General features: G+C 36.9%; 1 protein-coding gene across 1 annotated transcript in view; it reads left to right on the top strand.

The window, feature by feature from the left end:
* Nucleotides 1–14934, top strand: part of CUL2 (cullin 2) — a 53886-nt gene that overhangs the window by 13334 nt on the left and 25618 nt on the right. The window contains exons 5-6 of the mRNA XM_059818383.1: nt 5660–5765; nt 10883–10965. Coding sequence (XP_059674366.1) covers nt 5660–5765; nt 10883–10965 — 189 coding nt within the window. The remainder of the gene's footprint in view (nt 1–5659; nt 5766–10882; nt 10966–14934) is intronic.

Here is a 14934-nt window from a genome sequence, read left to right on the forward strand (position 1 = left end):
TGAGAAGATATTCTGGATTTTTATAAAGCAATTAGAGTACTTTTCTTACTTGCACACCTGCTCTCAAAAAAGTACCATAAATTAGTCAACTCTGTTGTATCCCAGAATCTAATTTGTATAATTCTTCCAGCAGTGAAAACTGATTAATCTTTACAGCTAGTAATCTTAAAGAAATCTATTTAAAACTAATATTAAGATTTAATTAGGCTCACATCTCTGCTTCTTAAACCTTCTATCTTGATGAGTAATATTTGAAATACTACTAAAATGTGAGATACTTTACTTTTGAGCAAAACTTATAAAATGTGACACCAATCATGTGACTGGCAATGCAGTCAACTGTTCTCTTTCCTTTGGTGTTGGTTTGGTTTTTTGACCCAATACCCTGGGTATGTTTTGCTAGGAAAACAAATTTGGATTCAGTTTGAAAACTAAAATGGCATACATGCTTGCCTAAACCAAGATGATAAGACTGATGGAATAAGGAACAGCTGATGTTAAATAAACTTCTTCAGTTGTTGTTTTTGTTAGTTCTGATGATAAACATAATAGATAAAAATAATGCTGGACATTGAGGCTTATCAGTGTCTTGGTGCTGTAACTGTTTTCGTAGGTAATTGTACTTGTAAAAAATCTGTTTTGTGTACCTTTTTTTCAAGTAATTGGAGGGTTTTCTTACCTAGCAAATAAAAAAAAAATCATGTAAATTAATTTTAAAAACAGCTGAAGTTTTAAAATCTGCCCATAATAAAATCCTGAAAACTGAACACATAGTGCAGCTTTTCCTTTGTTCCATTTTGTCTTTTTTTTTTAACGCTTGTAATAATACTAGCATATTAATGTACAGTAATTTTTAGTTCTTTAGGCTAATCTTAGTTCTCTTTCGTTTTGTACTTTTATGTGAGACATCTTCCTTCCCTTTCAGGATTAAACTTCAGCCAATTTTGTCATGATAGGAGTAATTTGTATTCTGTTTCCAAGCATAATATCACAGTAACCTGTAACACAATTCAACAGTCCCCTTCTAATTTTTTAAGTGTTAAGAAGCTTCTGCTCTTAATCTTGCTTAATAATTATATAACTTAATAAATACGGGGAAGATTTAAACAAACAAGAAGTCCCATCAACATTTGAAACATAACATTAGTGATATTTTTCTATTGAAACTTCTTCCACTGAAGGAACTGCCTTCATCTTAGGCTATAGCATTTTGTAGCCCTGGGAGGTTTACTTTTACATCAGATAATTATTGTTCTCATCATTTTGATACGGCTGTTGGATTAATAAGATTTTAGTATCTGCAGTGCTTTGTCATAATGAAATGGCTGTCATCTATTAGCTAATCCTCAAATTGTGGTAGATGACTTGATGACTTCAACCCTGTTTTACAGATCTGTAAACCAGTGAGTAGTTCATCTGTGCTTAAGAGTGAATCAGAACAGATACTGGATTATGAAAACTTTCAGTGCTGAACACTTCTATGTGTACACTACTGGACACGTTAAAGCATTTAGCTTGTATAAAGTACAGTGGTTCTGCTGCTTTTAGTATAGCTCTTGTGAAGTCACCATTGCATGTTTCTGCTGAAAGATTTTTTAAAAAAAAAAAAGTAGGTGTGAACAAACCTCCTAAGTTCATCCATTTCAACCTTATGCTCACAGTAGGGCTAGCTTCAAAGTTAAACCAGGTTGCTTAAGGGGTTTTGTTGAGTCAAATTCTGAGCTCCTTCAAGGACAGAGATTTTGCCACCTTTATGAGCATCCTGTTTTAGTGCTTGGTTACTCTCATTCTAAAAAATTTTCCCATATGTCTGTTTGGAATTTGTCATGCTGCAACTTGTGTCCGTTGCTTCTTGTCTTTTCTCTGTGCTCCTCTGAGAAGAGTTCATCTTATGTACATCTCACGCTCTGCACCCTAGCTATTTCAGTGACCTTTCTGTGTGTTCTTCCATTTGTCCAGATTTGTTGTATTTGGGTACGCAAAACTGATCGTAATATTCCAGGTATGTCCTCACAAGTGCTAAGGGAACAATCACCTCCCTCGACTTGCTGATACACTCTTGCTAATGTAGCCAAGGAGGTGGTTGGTTCACTGTCAGGCTCCACAAGACAAACTGCTAACTTAGTATCCACCCATGAGGAACATGGTTCGTAACTGGTCCCCAGATAGATTTAGCACCGCTGACCATATGAGTGCACGTGGGAATTATTGATAACATTACTACAATTGCTTATTCCTGTAATGTACCCATTTATAACTTTTTCATGTGGTTGTATATGCATTCTGTAGCTTGCAAAGCAATTTAATTGTGCAAGAGGTGGGTTGAAGAAAATCTTGAAAAACAACCTGAATGCTTCTGAAAACTAACTGTAATAGTCCTAGCTAATTAGTTACTTTTTTTTTTAATTGCCTCCTATACATCAGAAGAGTGAGCGATATTGCCACACAGGATCTTTATCCATTTCTGTGTTCGTGAGCACTTGCAGTGACCTGTGAAAATTGTCAGCAGGGTACTCTTGGTGCAAATTTCTGAAAGCAATTTCCTCAGCACTTGGTCAGTATACTGTTCTGCTAGACTCACGTGCCATTTTGGGGATCAGTATAGCAGTCTGGCTATGTGTGTAGAAGGTGGGCAGGGGGAGGGGGTTAAAAAAACCAGTCGTTACTCAAAAGTTTCTTCTTTGGAGAGCTTTCAGAGGAGGAAAAAATCTGAATAGAGGGTGTCTACCCTTTTTGCTTGAAAAAGTATGGTAGTTCTAGAAATATATATAATCACATGTGTTTTGTGGTGTCATATCATGGATGGACAAAGACTTAAAGGCGGTAAATTCTTTTGGGTTTATCATGGAGAGCATAAGAAAATAACCAGGAACTGACCTGAGACAGGTAAGCTCTTAGGTTTATTACATTCAAGCTGAATTTCACAACATCTATTTTGCCAACACTAATATTTGTTTCTTATCCAGGAGTATATAATTCAAACTACTAAAACCAAACAAAATATTAAAAATATACATCTAATCCTTCTGACAAGGCTTTGCAAAGTCTGTCCCCCCGAGGACACTGTGGGCTATTGAGGTGTGGAAACATTGCTTTGGGAATGTGGTCACTGTGTCTAGAACAGTAATCTGTGGTTAGGGTATTGTCCTTGGTTGATCTAAAAGTACTAAATACTTGAAAGTTACCAGGTAACCTGTCCCAATAATTAGCTACCTTTCTAACTGTTAAGTTAGTTTTTGCAGTTAATTTTTTTGCTAAATTCCTTGTAAAAGAACTTACCCTTTTATTTTGCTGAATTACCAAGTCCTTTATATCTGAAAAATTTGCCCACAAAAATATTCATGTACCAGACATTTTCCTGATATTGTTAATTTAGATGGAACACTGTCTTTCAGTATTCCACTGTAAAGTAGGTATTTGTTTTGAATAAGTCTTGTAACACTTTTCTAAATTCCAAACTTTTTAACCTCTTTCTGGAGTGGAAGCTTGATGGGTGTGTTCTGAGGTTTGGGTACCAAAAGGTATACTGCTTTGCCATGAAAGGAAAAAAACCTCAATTTTCTCATCTTGTTTGCCATTTTCCTCATCAGACAGTAAAACATAAGCCTGCATAGGTGCACTCTCAAGTAATTGGGTATGAGCTGTGTGATCAGCTATTTAAAATTTTCACCTGCAAGTTTTATCTCAATAGTAGCAAGAGTCTGTGGGTAATTTCTGGTATTATCAATTCATGTCCAATCCTTGCCTCCACAGTTAGCTACAGATTAACCTTACGGATTGTCTTCTCAAAGTAATAAATACAGATGAAGTATTTGAAGTAGTTAGTCAAGGTGAAAAATGGTTTATGACTTCATCAGAGAAGTTGATTTGAGATTATACTGTTTGCACATCCTTTGCAGTTATTTGCTTGTGCTTGCACTTGGTTCTGGAAGTTGATGGTAAAAGTAGGGGAAGGGGAGAGGGAATATGTGCAAATTTGGTTTTTGGTTTTGAGGCAGAGTGTGGTGAAGCTCTTGCCATGAGTGGTTCTGCCTGCCTGCTTCTTGCCACCCACTTTTTGCTTGGATCAGGTAGGTCTTTGCAGGGGTACCTGATCTGGGTTGAACTTGTTTATTTACTTGTGGCTATGTTAGTTTTAAGATGGATTAGTCGCCCGATCTGGATTTGTTGAGAAGGCATGTACTGATGGAAGAGAGAGGGTGTGAATGAGGAGAGCATAGGGCTTTACTTTTTAGCAAGCTTAACAGGAAAAGCAGAATAGCAGCTGCTGGCTTTGTTCACATGGCTGGGGGGGGGCAAGAAATACCAAGGAGCATGCCTGCTTAAGGCTTGTGTTCCAGCTATTCTGGATGTCCACACAAGTTTTATATGAAATGGAGGGCCTGTAGCCTTCTACACAGACTTGCATTTACAATTTATGATGGTTATTGATGGGAGCAGGGTGGTTTACAGTACTCTGTAAGACTCTGGAGTCTGAAAGTAGGTTAGGCTGCTGTATTCCAGTCTGTCACCACTGCACTATCACAAGTCTTCCTTCTTTGGACTCCGTGGTGTACTAAATTCTTTCAAGTTCACAGGTTTCCACAGTGTGTTTCTCCTTTTCTTCTTTGTTTGTCATTTGCCTTCCTGCCCAAAGTGTTCAGACATCACTACTCTGGTGCAGCCTCTGAAGCCTGAATCTTTTAAAGCGCTTCAGTAATCTGGCTCTCTTCAGTGTCTGAAACTGGGCGTCTCAAAACTGCTAGTTGGATTGGAATTTAAAAAAATAATTCTCAGTTACCTCATGTAAGCACTAACACAACTATAGTAAGTTTAGTTATGAAGGATATTAGAAATTTTTTCCCAGTTTTCTGTGAAAGAGGAGAATGATTTCGTTTAAAAATATTATTGTATTTCTTTTAAAAGAATACTGAGAATTGAGGGACATTTTATCAGGTCTTGCGCAGAAACCATTTTCTCTTCTTTATATAAACTACGCATACAATAGTAAATACTAAAATGAAAAAAAGCATTTATAATATATCTTCTTTATAACTGTGAATTAAAATAATTTCTGCAAATTGTTCTCTTATCTTTAAAATTAGTAATACAGCTATTTGCTTGTTACCATGGCCTGAGTAAGGGATCATAACTGACAAATATTGGCCCTGTAAAAATTGACACTATTTTTGTGTTTTAGTCTGAGGGAAATGCAAAATAATAAACAGTACAGGTAGAAGAATACACATTTTACTTAAAAATATCTGATACTCAGGAACATATTTCTATCATTAAAAATAAATAAATTATCACTCTAATACTAATCAACTGCTCAGAATTTAGCAGTTACTTTGCATATACATGTATGAGTAATGTGGCAGTGTATGTTGAAAGGTTGGAGTCCTACACAAGTATATTGCATACCAAGAAAATGCTGACAGTGATATATCAGGCTACTGTTTGATATCTCAATTAATAACACTGTACTGTTTTAATATGATGTAAGATCTTTTAAACTGAAGTCATTCGTATTTTAAGAATTTCCTTCAGGTAGCAATGGCATTGGTTAAAAGAGGTTATCGTTTGTGATGTGGAAGACATTCCATAATTGCAAATTTATTAAAAAAAAATAAAAGCTTTACTTTTGCCTGTTTTGATTAGAATGTCTTTATTTTTATAGGTACCTCAACACACAGTTTATTAAGAAGAACAAATTGACTGAAGCTGATCTTCAGTATGGTTATGGAGGGGTGGATATGAATGAACCATTGATGGAAATAGGAGAGGTAGGTATCTCTGAAAGTGGGAGTGGATATAAACTATGTTCAGAAGCACTACAAGTTCAGCTTTGTCCTATTAAATTTTGACTTTTCTGTGTCACAGAATCTGAATAGTTAAATAAGGTAGAAGACGCAAGCACTGAACCCTTTGTAAAATGACATCACAGAATCATAGAACCATTTAGGTTGGAAAGGACCTTTAAGATCATAAAGTTCAACCGTTAACCTAACCCTGCTAAGTCCATCACTAAATGATGTCCCTAAAGTGACTCATCCATGCGTCTTTTAAATACCGCCAGGGATGGTGACTCAACCACCTGCCTGGGCAGCCCATTCCAATGTCTGACAAGCCTTTCAGTGAAGAAGTTTTTCCTAATATCTAATCTAAACCTCCTCTGGCACAACTTGAGGCCATTTCCTCTTGTCCTATCACTTCTCACTTGGGAGAAGAGGCCAGCACTCACCTCTCTACAATCTGTAGAAAAACATAGTGACCGAGGGGGAAAAAAATAAGCAAATATGAAAACTATTGGAGAACTCCAGTTTAAAATGTGGTAATAGATATCACTTTGCAAAAGGCACTTTGGTTTACTAAGTGACACTACTATCTAGAAAATATTTTAAAGATTTTGAACGCTTGAAATACTACTTTTAGGCTTCTATTTCTTGATGTCACAAAGTGTAACAGCTTTTTTGAGATTAGTCTTCTGCAATACTGTACATCCTATTTTCTAATGTAAGCTGTTTTGTACTTCTATTGTAGCAACTCAGATTTTGGAAAAAAGTAGGCATTCTGTGCACAAAAGTATTATGTAGAGAGGGATTCTCTTGTTTTAAAAAAAGTAATTTGGGGCAAACTCAAGGGTGTTAACACAGTTACTAATGTAAATTGGAGATGCTGAGACTCATTCTTAAATACCTATAAAATGAAAACCAATTGTCAGCAGTAGGACTATGTTCTGAGATAACCACTCTGTGCGCTTCGGCTATGCAGAAGGGAAGTATACATTGTTTCTGTTAATTCATGGCTATGAAGTTACCATGAAATGTAAGAAAGTTGAAAGACAATTTTGCTTTACTTTACTTTACTCAAAAATGCTTTCAAATTTTGCAAAACAGAGTGTTTCAGTATGTCTTTAAGAAGATTTTTGAAAACACCTTTTCAGTGTGAATGAGAACAAAACCACAATCCTGAATAGTTGAATAGAAACTTATCATTTGAATGCTTGTCTATCTGTTTGCTTTGTGTCTGTATGTATACACACTGCTAGCTGGAGGATTCATCTTATTCTGTCATCATCTGTAGTGGTGTATTGTTTTTTCCTTTCCTCTCTACATTTGCCATTTTCTCTAAAAGGGAAGTAAACAGTTTTTCTCTTTTGGTTTTGAAAGCTAGAGAAAATTTTTTTTTTTCCTTAGTGTCAGAACTTGACCTGTCAGTGGTTACTGTTCTAGCTCTTGGATTTCATTGTTTTAAGTAGGAGATCTTTGCTGCCTTTAGTTAAGAAGAGATTGTGATGCAGGAAGAAGTATCTTCTGTGCTTCTGACCCAGCTACGAGCTGATGAAGGCAGCACTGCCAGTTGAAATTGCTGATCCTCTGACAGGTTGGGGGTGGGCTGAAAAAACACCAGAAACATGATACACTTTAAGTCAAGGCAACTTAGGAAAGGAAATTCTTCTCTTGTGCTGTGCTGTCTGCAAGGCTTGCTAATCAGTGGCATCTGTAAAGGCTTATCAGAGCTTGGAAGTGCATATTGCTGCACTGTTTGTGGTGTCTTCAAAATGGTGTAAACATTATTCCTTATTTCCTCAGACTGAGATTTAGTCAAGTAAGTTCCCACCATTGTCAGAGGTAGTCCTTAGCTCTGTGCAAATGACTGTTAGTTCAGCTGCTTTGGGGGCTGGGAATAGTTCTGGGCTTTTTCCTGGGGCTGGGTGATGCTGATATTAATGAATTCTGCCCCCAATTCAGTGTGCTACTCCATTCTGAATATCACCCAAAGGATGGTAGTGGCAACATTTCTCCATAGCTTTCTGCCCTAGGATATGTTTACCAAAGAAAAACAAACAGCAGACCTGATAATTCAGCTATTTTTGAGTATTCAGTTTTCCTTGTGTTTATGGAATCGTAGATGGGGTGGATGGACAATGATGCACACTTTTCTTCAAGCTTCCCTACAGTTGTTCCATAGGATGGTACATCCCTAACTCATTATTTGGGCAGGCTGTGGGGAGGGACAAGATTCTTAAACTGTAGCTGGCAGCCTTTGTTTTTTGACAAAGATGATGATGTCTGGAATTCTGCTAATGAGTTTTTTACTATCTCAATCCCTAAAACTTCCATTTCTCTTTACCGAATAATGTCTTTGTACCCTGTAGTAGTGGGAGGTAAATTTTGGATCTTGAGGAAGTAAGGTTAATCTGTGTTCATTACTGGTGTAGGATTAGGTTTATGCCAGATACTCCTTTGCCCTGAAAAGGAATGGAGACTTGAGTACTACACTCAAGTAGTTTAAGTGCATTAAATTGTAGCACTATTTGGTGAATTTGTTGCCCCAGAAATAACATTAGTTCACATTTCTTGACCTGCAAGGCATTCACCAAATTTATGAAGTCTTTGTTTTGAAAGCATTTTCTCTTTTGTTACAGTTCCTGTTTAGGACTCTGTCTTTTATTCTTTGCATTGCACTAGTGGCTTTGACAAAAGTCAATCTCAGTTGTTCATCACTTCAGAATGGAAAGAATTATCACTTCTCCCTTTTGGATGACTGAGATGTTCTGTCCTTTATCTACCCAAGAGCAAACACACTTTTTTTATATGTAGTTCTCTTCAGTCTCAGCATGAAGTTACAGAAATAGTGCCCAGTATTTAGAATTTGTGGAAGCAGAACTGTACTCTCTTACGTACTGAAGTTTCTCTCTCAGCATCACTCCTGTGTGCTAATGAAACTTTGGGAGCTTTTCAGTAATCTTAAACAAGTACATGCTTGCTTAGTTCTTCTGGGGTGTGTAACAGTAGGTACATACAAGAGACTGGAGGTGCGTGTGTGAAATGTATGGGCATGGTTTCAAACAGTTTAGCATACCGATAAGTGTTCCAGACATTCAGTAATTGTTGTACTAGGAAAAATATAGGATGAGATCAGTTGATGAAAGTAGTCTGCCAGTGCTTGCAAGAGACTATTTTTTGCTATCTTTGTTATGAATGCATGCTGAAGGATACTGCTTTTCTGAGTTGAGTTCCTGTCTCCAATTTCAGACTTCTGAGTTCTCAATGACTCTGTGGGAGCCCTGAGCTAGAAGGTAGTGAAGATGTGCCTTCTGTTTTTTTTCCCCCCATCACGGGGCAACAGATTGTGGAAAATGGAAGGAACTGCCATGTTTTGTATTGTCAGTCTAGGTGGAGAAATAAGATCAGTTCCGCTCTTCAAAGAGGAAAAAGTCTCTTGAACGAATACGTCAGGTTGCTGGATTGACCTGTCTGTAGTTTACTTGGCAAGAAAATTCCAACAGGCAACTTGAAACTGTTTCAGATTGGTAGATCGTATGTGAGAGGGACCATATTAGAGACCGCATGTCAGAGACCACATTGCAGAACAGTTACTTGAGGTCATCCCCTTTACCTCACAGTCGCAAAATGTCAGTGGTTTTTTTGTTTTCCCTCTCCAGAACTAGCTGCTTTCAGCATTCTCTGCTGGATGAGTTCCTGATGTCTTAGGGAAACTGTTTTCCTTTAACTGTTCTACTACTACTCTCCACAACTCAAGACAGAAAATCACTTCTAAGACAACTTTGATTTCAAAACATTATCTGTCTTTTGATTTATGAGCAAACCTTTACCTCTTCTTTGAACCTGCTTATGATGCAGTTGGGTCAGCTTTACCTCCCAGACTTCTGTACCCTATATTACAGCATGGGTGCTGGATAGCTTTGACAGACAGAGCAAGTTCATTTGTCTGCTCTTTAAAATGAAGATTTATTTCACGAAGAGGATCGGATACCTAGTCGATAGCTAGATGCATACCTTCAGTTAAGACATACCTGATCAATATTTTAATTTTTACAGCTAAGGACCTGACAAGTTGTGTCAAAGCTTTCTTAGCAGTATTTCCTCTGTCCTCACTGATTTTGGGCATTTCATTTTTTCCCAGTCTACTACTCACTGATAGGTGTTTTTAGAGGTCTCAAATGTATGTGGGTATTCCCCCCATATGAGGGATGACATTATCCCCTTTGGGCTTTATATATGATTTTGACTTACGTGTAAAAACTCCTTTGAATGATTGCAGTTGTGTTTTTAAAAATGGTATGTTTTTGGAGCAATTACTTTGTCCACGAGAGTTTGAGATATTTGAGTCCATTTGACTGATCCCTCTAATGATATATTAGGAATAGGGTGACCTATCCCTAATATGAAGGTGATTTGAATTCCATTTAAGTCAAGTATTAGCTTGCCAGTGACTTTGTTTAAGCTGTATGCATCTTAGTTTGGAGATGCTCTCTGTGTGTTGGATGTAAAGATTCTGTATCTTTGGCTCTGACCTCTGACAAATTGGCTGAGAGACATTCCCTTTTGTTAGCTGAGGCTTATTTTGCTATAATTTTTAGAAATACCAGTGTTTGCACACATTCAAACACTTCAGGTAGAAAAGCATGTTACTTACCTATTACAGTGCAGATGTTTTGTTTATATGTACACTAAAAACTTGCCCTTGCAACCAACTTGCTTAGGGTCCTTATATGCATTTGAGAATCATTGATGGAGAGGAACCAAGGAATAAATCAGTCCTATTAGATGTGTAGGAAGCATGCAGACTGGGAAGCATGCATTCAGACACTGCCTGACTACAAATTCTATGTCTGACACTGCTGGTGTACAGATCTGTGTGATCTTTGTCTGAATATAGTCAGATGTTCTAGAAGAAAAGTGATAAAATAATATATTGACAAAATGGGGGGGGGGGGGGGGCAAACAAAAGAATTTAAAAAGGAGAAAGAAGAGGGTATCTAACAATTTGATTTTTTAAAAAATCCTGAATGGGGAATTGCATCATCTTTGGTTTTGTTTTGGGGTTTTTTTTGTATTTTTTATTGATGTAAACTTGTATTGTGTCCTGACAGCTAGCTCTTGATATGTGGAGAAAATTAATGATTGAGCCACTGCAGGCCATCCTTATTCGGATGCTCCTCCGAGAAATAAAAAAGTGAGTGCTTGATTATTTTTTGCTTTTACACAATGTGGGGGTATTGCACTTTTTTACTTTGAAAAGTCTGGGGACTTTGACCAAATTCTTTTATGTTTTTTTTTTGAAGGTAGCTTCTTAGTTGATGATGATGTTCTATGTAGCTACATATTTGTGGTTTGCATGTGTAGAAAAAGACTCTGAAAAGAAAATAGTTAATTCATTGTAACCCGAGGGTAGTGATCTTTCCTGTTTCAGCAACCCTTCTTATCAATGGGATTGGGGAGTAGTTAGGATAATTCTCCAGGTCCCATAGGGTGCCTTTTGCCTTTTTCTCCACCTGATGCTGACTGCTTACAGCGTCTGTGCTGTCAGTAAACATAAGGACCCAGACTTATGCAAGGATTTGCCGAAGTCAGACGAGCTATGTTGCTTTGCATGGGACCCAAATCAGTTCTTGCTTATCTGCCAGAAAGACTATGCTTCTGGATTTCTGTTGTTCAAATGAGTGACTTCACTTAACATTCTTGGTGCTTTACTTGAATGAGATGGAAATAATTATATTTTTGCACTTTGAGGGAATTTATTATTTTATTTCTGAATATCTTTGTTACTTTTAAACAAAGACCCTGGTAGTTCCAGGGCTTGGGGCTTTTTAAGTTTTAATTTAAAACTTTTATACTATTTAACTCCTAAATTGTCTTCTAATTTATGAATAAACAGAAATTTTGAAATATACTACAGACTTTGTGTGTAGTTGTAAGTTCCATGAGTTTCTACACTTTTACTACTGTTTAGGGTAGCTCTGGAGTTGCCTAATGACGGGGGTTTTTTTAAGTGATTGTTTGTCTGACTCAGGTGACCAGGCTACTGTAGGTAAACTGTGAAAGAGTGAGGTAATTTGGCTGATTGAGGTGCCTTGGACAGGCACTTGCTCAGACAAAAAGCTGTATTTATAAGGCATTAAAAAACTGATTTTAATGTTGTAATTTTAATTTTTCTTCCTGAATTACATTTTTGACCACTAACTGACATGATGTCCCTCTCAGATGGTATTTGTGAAGCCAGGAAGTATTTATTTGCTTTTAGTTGTTGAACCATACTTCCTTTGTAACCAGTGCTAATTAATAATGCTTTATCCATATGTTTACTATAACAATTTACTTTTACTAAATGAAGATTCCATAATTCATGGTGAAAGAAAATTCTGTTTTGTTACATAAAGCACAGTGACACTGAAGACTCATTTTAGTAAATCTGTATATTTCACTGGTGGGTGGGAGTGAAAATCTGTTAAAACCTTTTTCAACAGACATCTGATGCTGCTTAAAAGTAATGGTATGTATTTACCTTGAGGCAGACTGCAGACCTCACAAGGGTATTTAGATCAAGACTGTCACTGGCTCTGTGGGGCATTAGATATTGAGACTGTAACAAGTTGACATTATTTGTTATTAAACCATTTGGAATGTTTTAAATAAAACTTGAGTCATTGTCTCTGATGGTTGGGTCTGGGTTTTTTTTCCCCTCCATTATTAAGGATTCTTCCGTGTGATCTCAAAGAAGTTAATTCAACTTTTTCTCAAAATACACATCTTAACAAGTCATATTAAGTTTGTTCTAGCCACTTTGTGATCTGCATATCATGTAATGAACTTTTTATTGTAGCTGTTCTTCTGGTATCGTGAAATGTAGGGCTTGCTATGGGTATTCCGAGGATGGCCTTTGCATGTAACTATAGGCTTGTTGCTGTTCTTTGCTATTATTCCAGTGGTCAATATAGTTTGTAAGAGGCAATTTTAAACACTTTGCTGCAAATGGCTCTTTAAATGTCTTTTAGCATTGAATTCAGCAATTCAGGGATTAAACAATGTCTTTGAAGAAATGGGTAGCAGTAAGTTACATCTATCAGAGGTGCAAGAATATGCATGGAAAGGTTATTACCTAAAAAATTTAATAAAATTACTAATACATGTATATACTTAGAAACCTCTCGATTAGATACCGCCTTAAGTGTAGTACCTCAGTGTGTGCATGGTTCAATTTATTAAAATGTTTTACAAAAAATTGAAATCTAAATAGATGGGACAGTTGAACTTCTCATAACCAGAAGATTTTGCACTGTATACAATGATACGCAGAGTTGATAACCAACACTGTAGTCAACTGGTTGCATACAGAAGTATGTTTATTACCATACTGGAAAAGGTAGGGAGCAGAGCCACAAATTTTGCTTTCAGGTTTTATTTTATCAATGTATTTAACTGGAATTTTACAAAGACTTCTGACTAAAATCTTGAGCACATCTACTTTTTGGAAGCTATGAACTTGTGCAATACACTATACATTAAAACTAACAATAAACATTTTTGGCACATAAAAATAAAGAAATACAAGTAGTGACTTGTGGTTCAGCTGAACAAGGATGGCTAAACTGATCTAAGAGTTTGCTGATGCCAAGAAGTAGCAGGCTATGCTCTACTACCTTTCTTGTGCTGAATTTGGTGCTTATCTAGTCCCTTAGTGAGCCAACTGAACCGGTAGTATGACAGAAAACCGTCTTGGCTAATACTTTCCTGACTGTGGCATGATGAGTCAGTTGAGCAAAGAATTAGATGAGTGCCAAAGCAATGCAAGAAAGATAGAGGCCTGTGAATGAACAAAAGGGAGCAGATTAGCCCCCTTCAACAGCACAGAATTATTAAATCACTTAAGCCTGTCTTGTCTGACTGCAGTCCTCTTAATATAGAGTTTTGAATATAACACACTTTCTTCCCCCTCCCTCTAGCCCAAGCACTCCTCCTACAAGGCAAGCTGAATATCAACTTACGCATTTTTGTTTCAACACAACAGGAAGCCGACAAGATCTCGAATTGTGAGAAAATTCATCTATGAAATTCTTAAACAGAAATAATTTGGAAATTATTCAGGTGCTATCTCAAATGACAGTGTGATTAGTACAGACTAACCAGGAGAGGCTTCTCTACTAAAGATAACTAACACTTTCTAACTAACTGAACGTATTACTGTCGAAGCTGATACATTATTAATATAATTTGTTTGAAAGGAAAGCTATTGGAAGTTAACTTCTTTAAAAGTGTTCCAAACAGGCTCTTCTAGTTCACAGTGTATTCTGTAGTTGGTTGGTCTCAATAGGCCGTTGGGCTGACACAGCAGACCACTTCTTCTCAATGATGGCATCTTCTTTTATCAAATATGGTATTTATTATTGTACCTGAAACTTTAAATATGTTCTGTGGGGCTATAGTAGTACACTGTATGATACATGTTACACTTCCACTGTTAGTTTTAGTCTTAAGATAGGAAGAAGATGGAGTTTATATAAAACAGCACAACTTCCTTGAGCTTGTGTTTTGTAGTTTTCTCCATTTCTTCTGAAAAAAGAAACTCAGCAGCAGCAGAATTAGTGGAACTTGTGTTTCTAGTGCTTTCTTTTGTTCAGATTCCCCACAAAACATCATCATTCCCTTCCACCTTCCCAAGATGTCCTGTGACATCCCTGCTTCAAACTGTGCAGCAGCTGCTCTGTAGCTGTATGCATCCCTATTGCTTGCTGACTACTGCCAAGTAGAATGTACACTTAATAGACTTCCACCTTGGTGGTGTCACCAATTTCTCATTTTAGTTTGGCAGATACTTTTACTCCTACAGCTTTCATGAAAATCATCCATGAAACTGCTGTCAAATTTTGTTGGAACTAGCCGTTTGTGTTACAAATTCTTGGGAGCAGAGTGCCATTGGTGTAAATAAAAACCTGAAGATACTGCCAAAGGGGAAAGAGTGATAATTTTGTGACATATGCTATTTATCTTGGAAATAGCGTAGCTTTTCAGATAGGTTCATGATGAAGTTCATAACAGAGTTCTGTCAATAAATTCTGTGACAGCTTTGCTGTAAATGTATAATACTCACCCACTGAGGAAGTCTATGTTAAGCTACTAAAAATTTTGCAAGTGTTGGGGGGGGAAA

The sequence above is a fragment of the Gavia stellata genome, chromosome 6 (assembly GCF_030936135.1).
Source record: "Gavia stellata isolate bGavSte3 chromosome 6, bGavSte3.hap2, whole genome shotgun sequence".
Classification (NCBI taxonomy): Eukaryota; Metazoa; Chordata; class Aves; order Gaviiformes; family Gaviidae; genus Gavia; species Gavia stellata.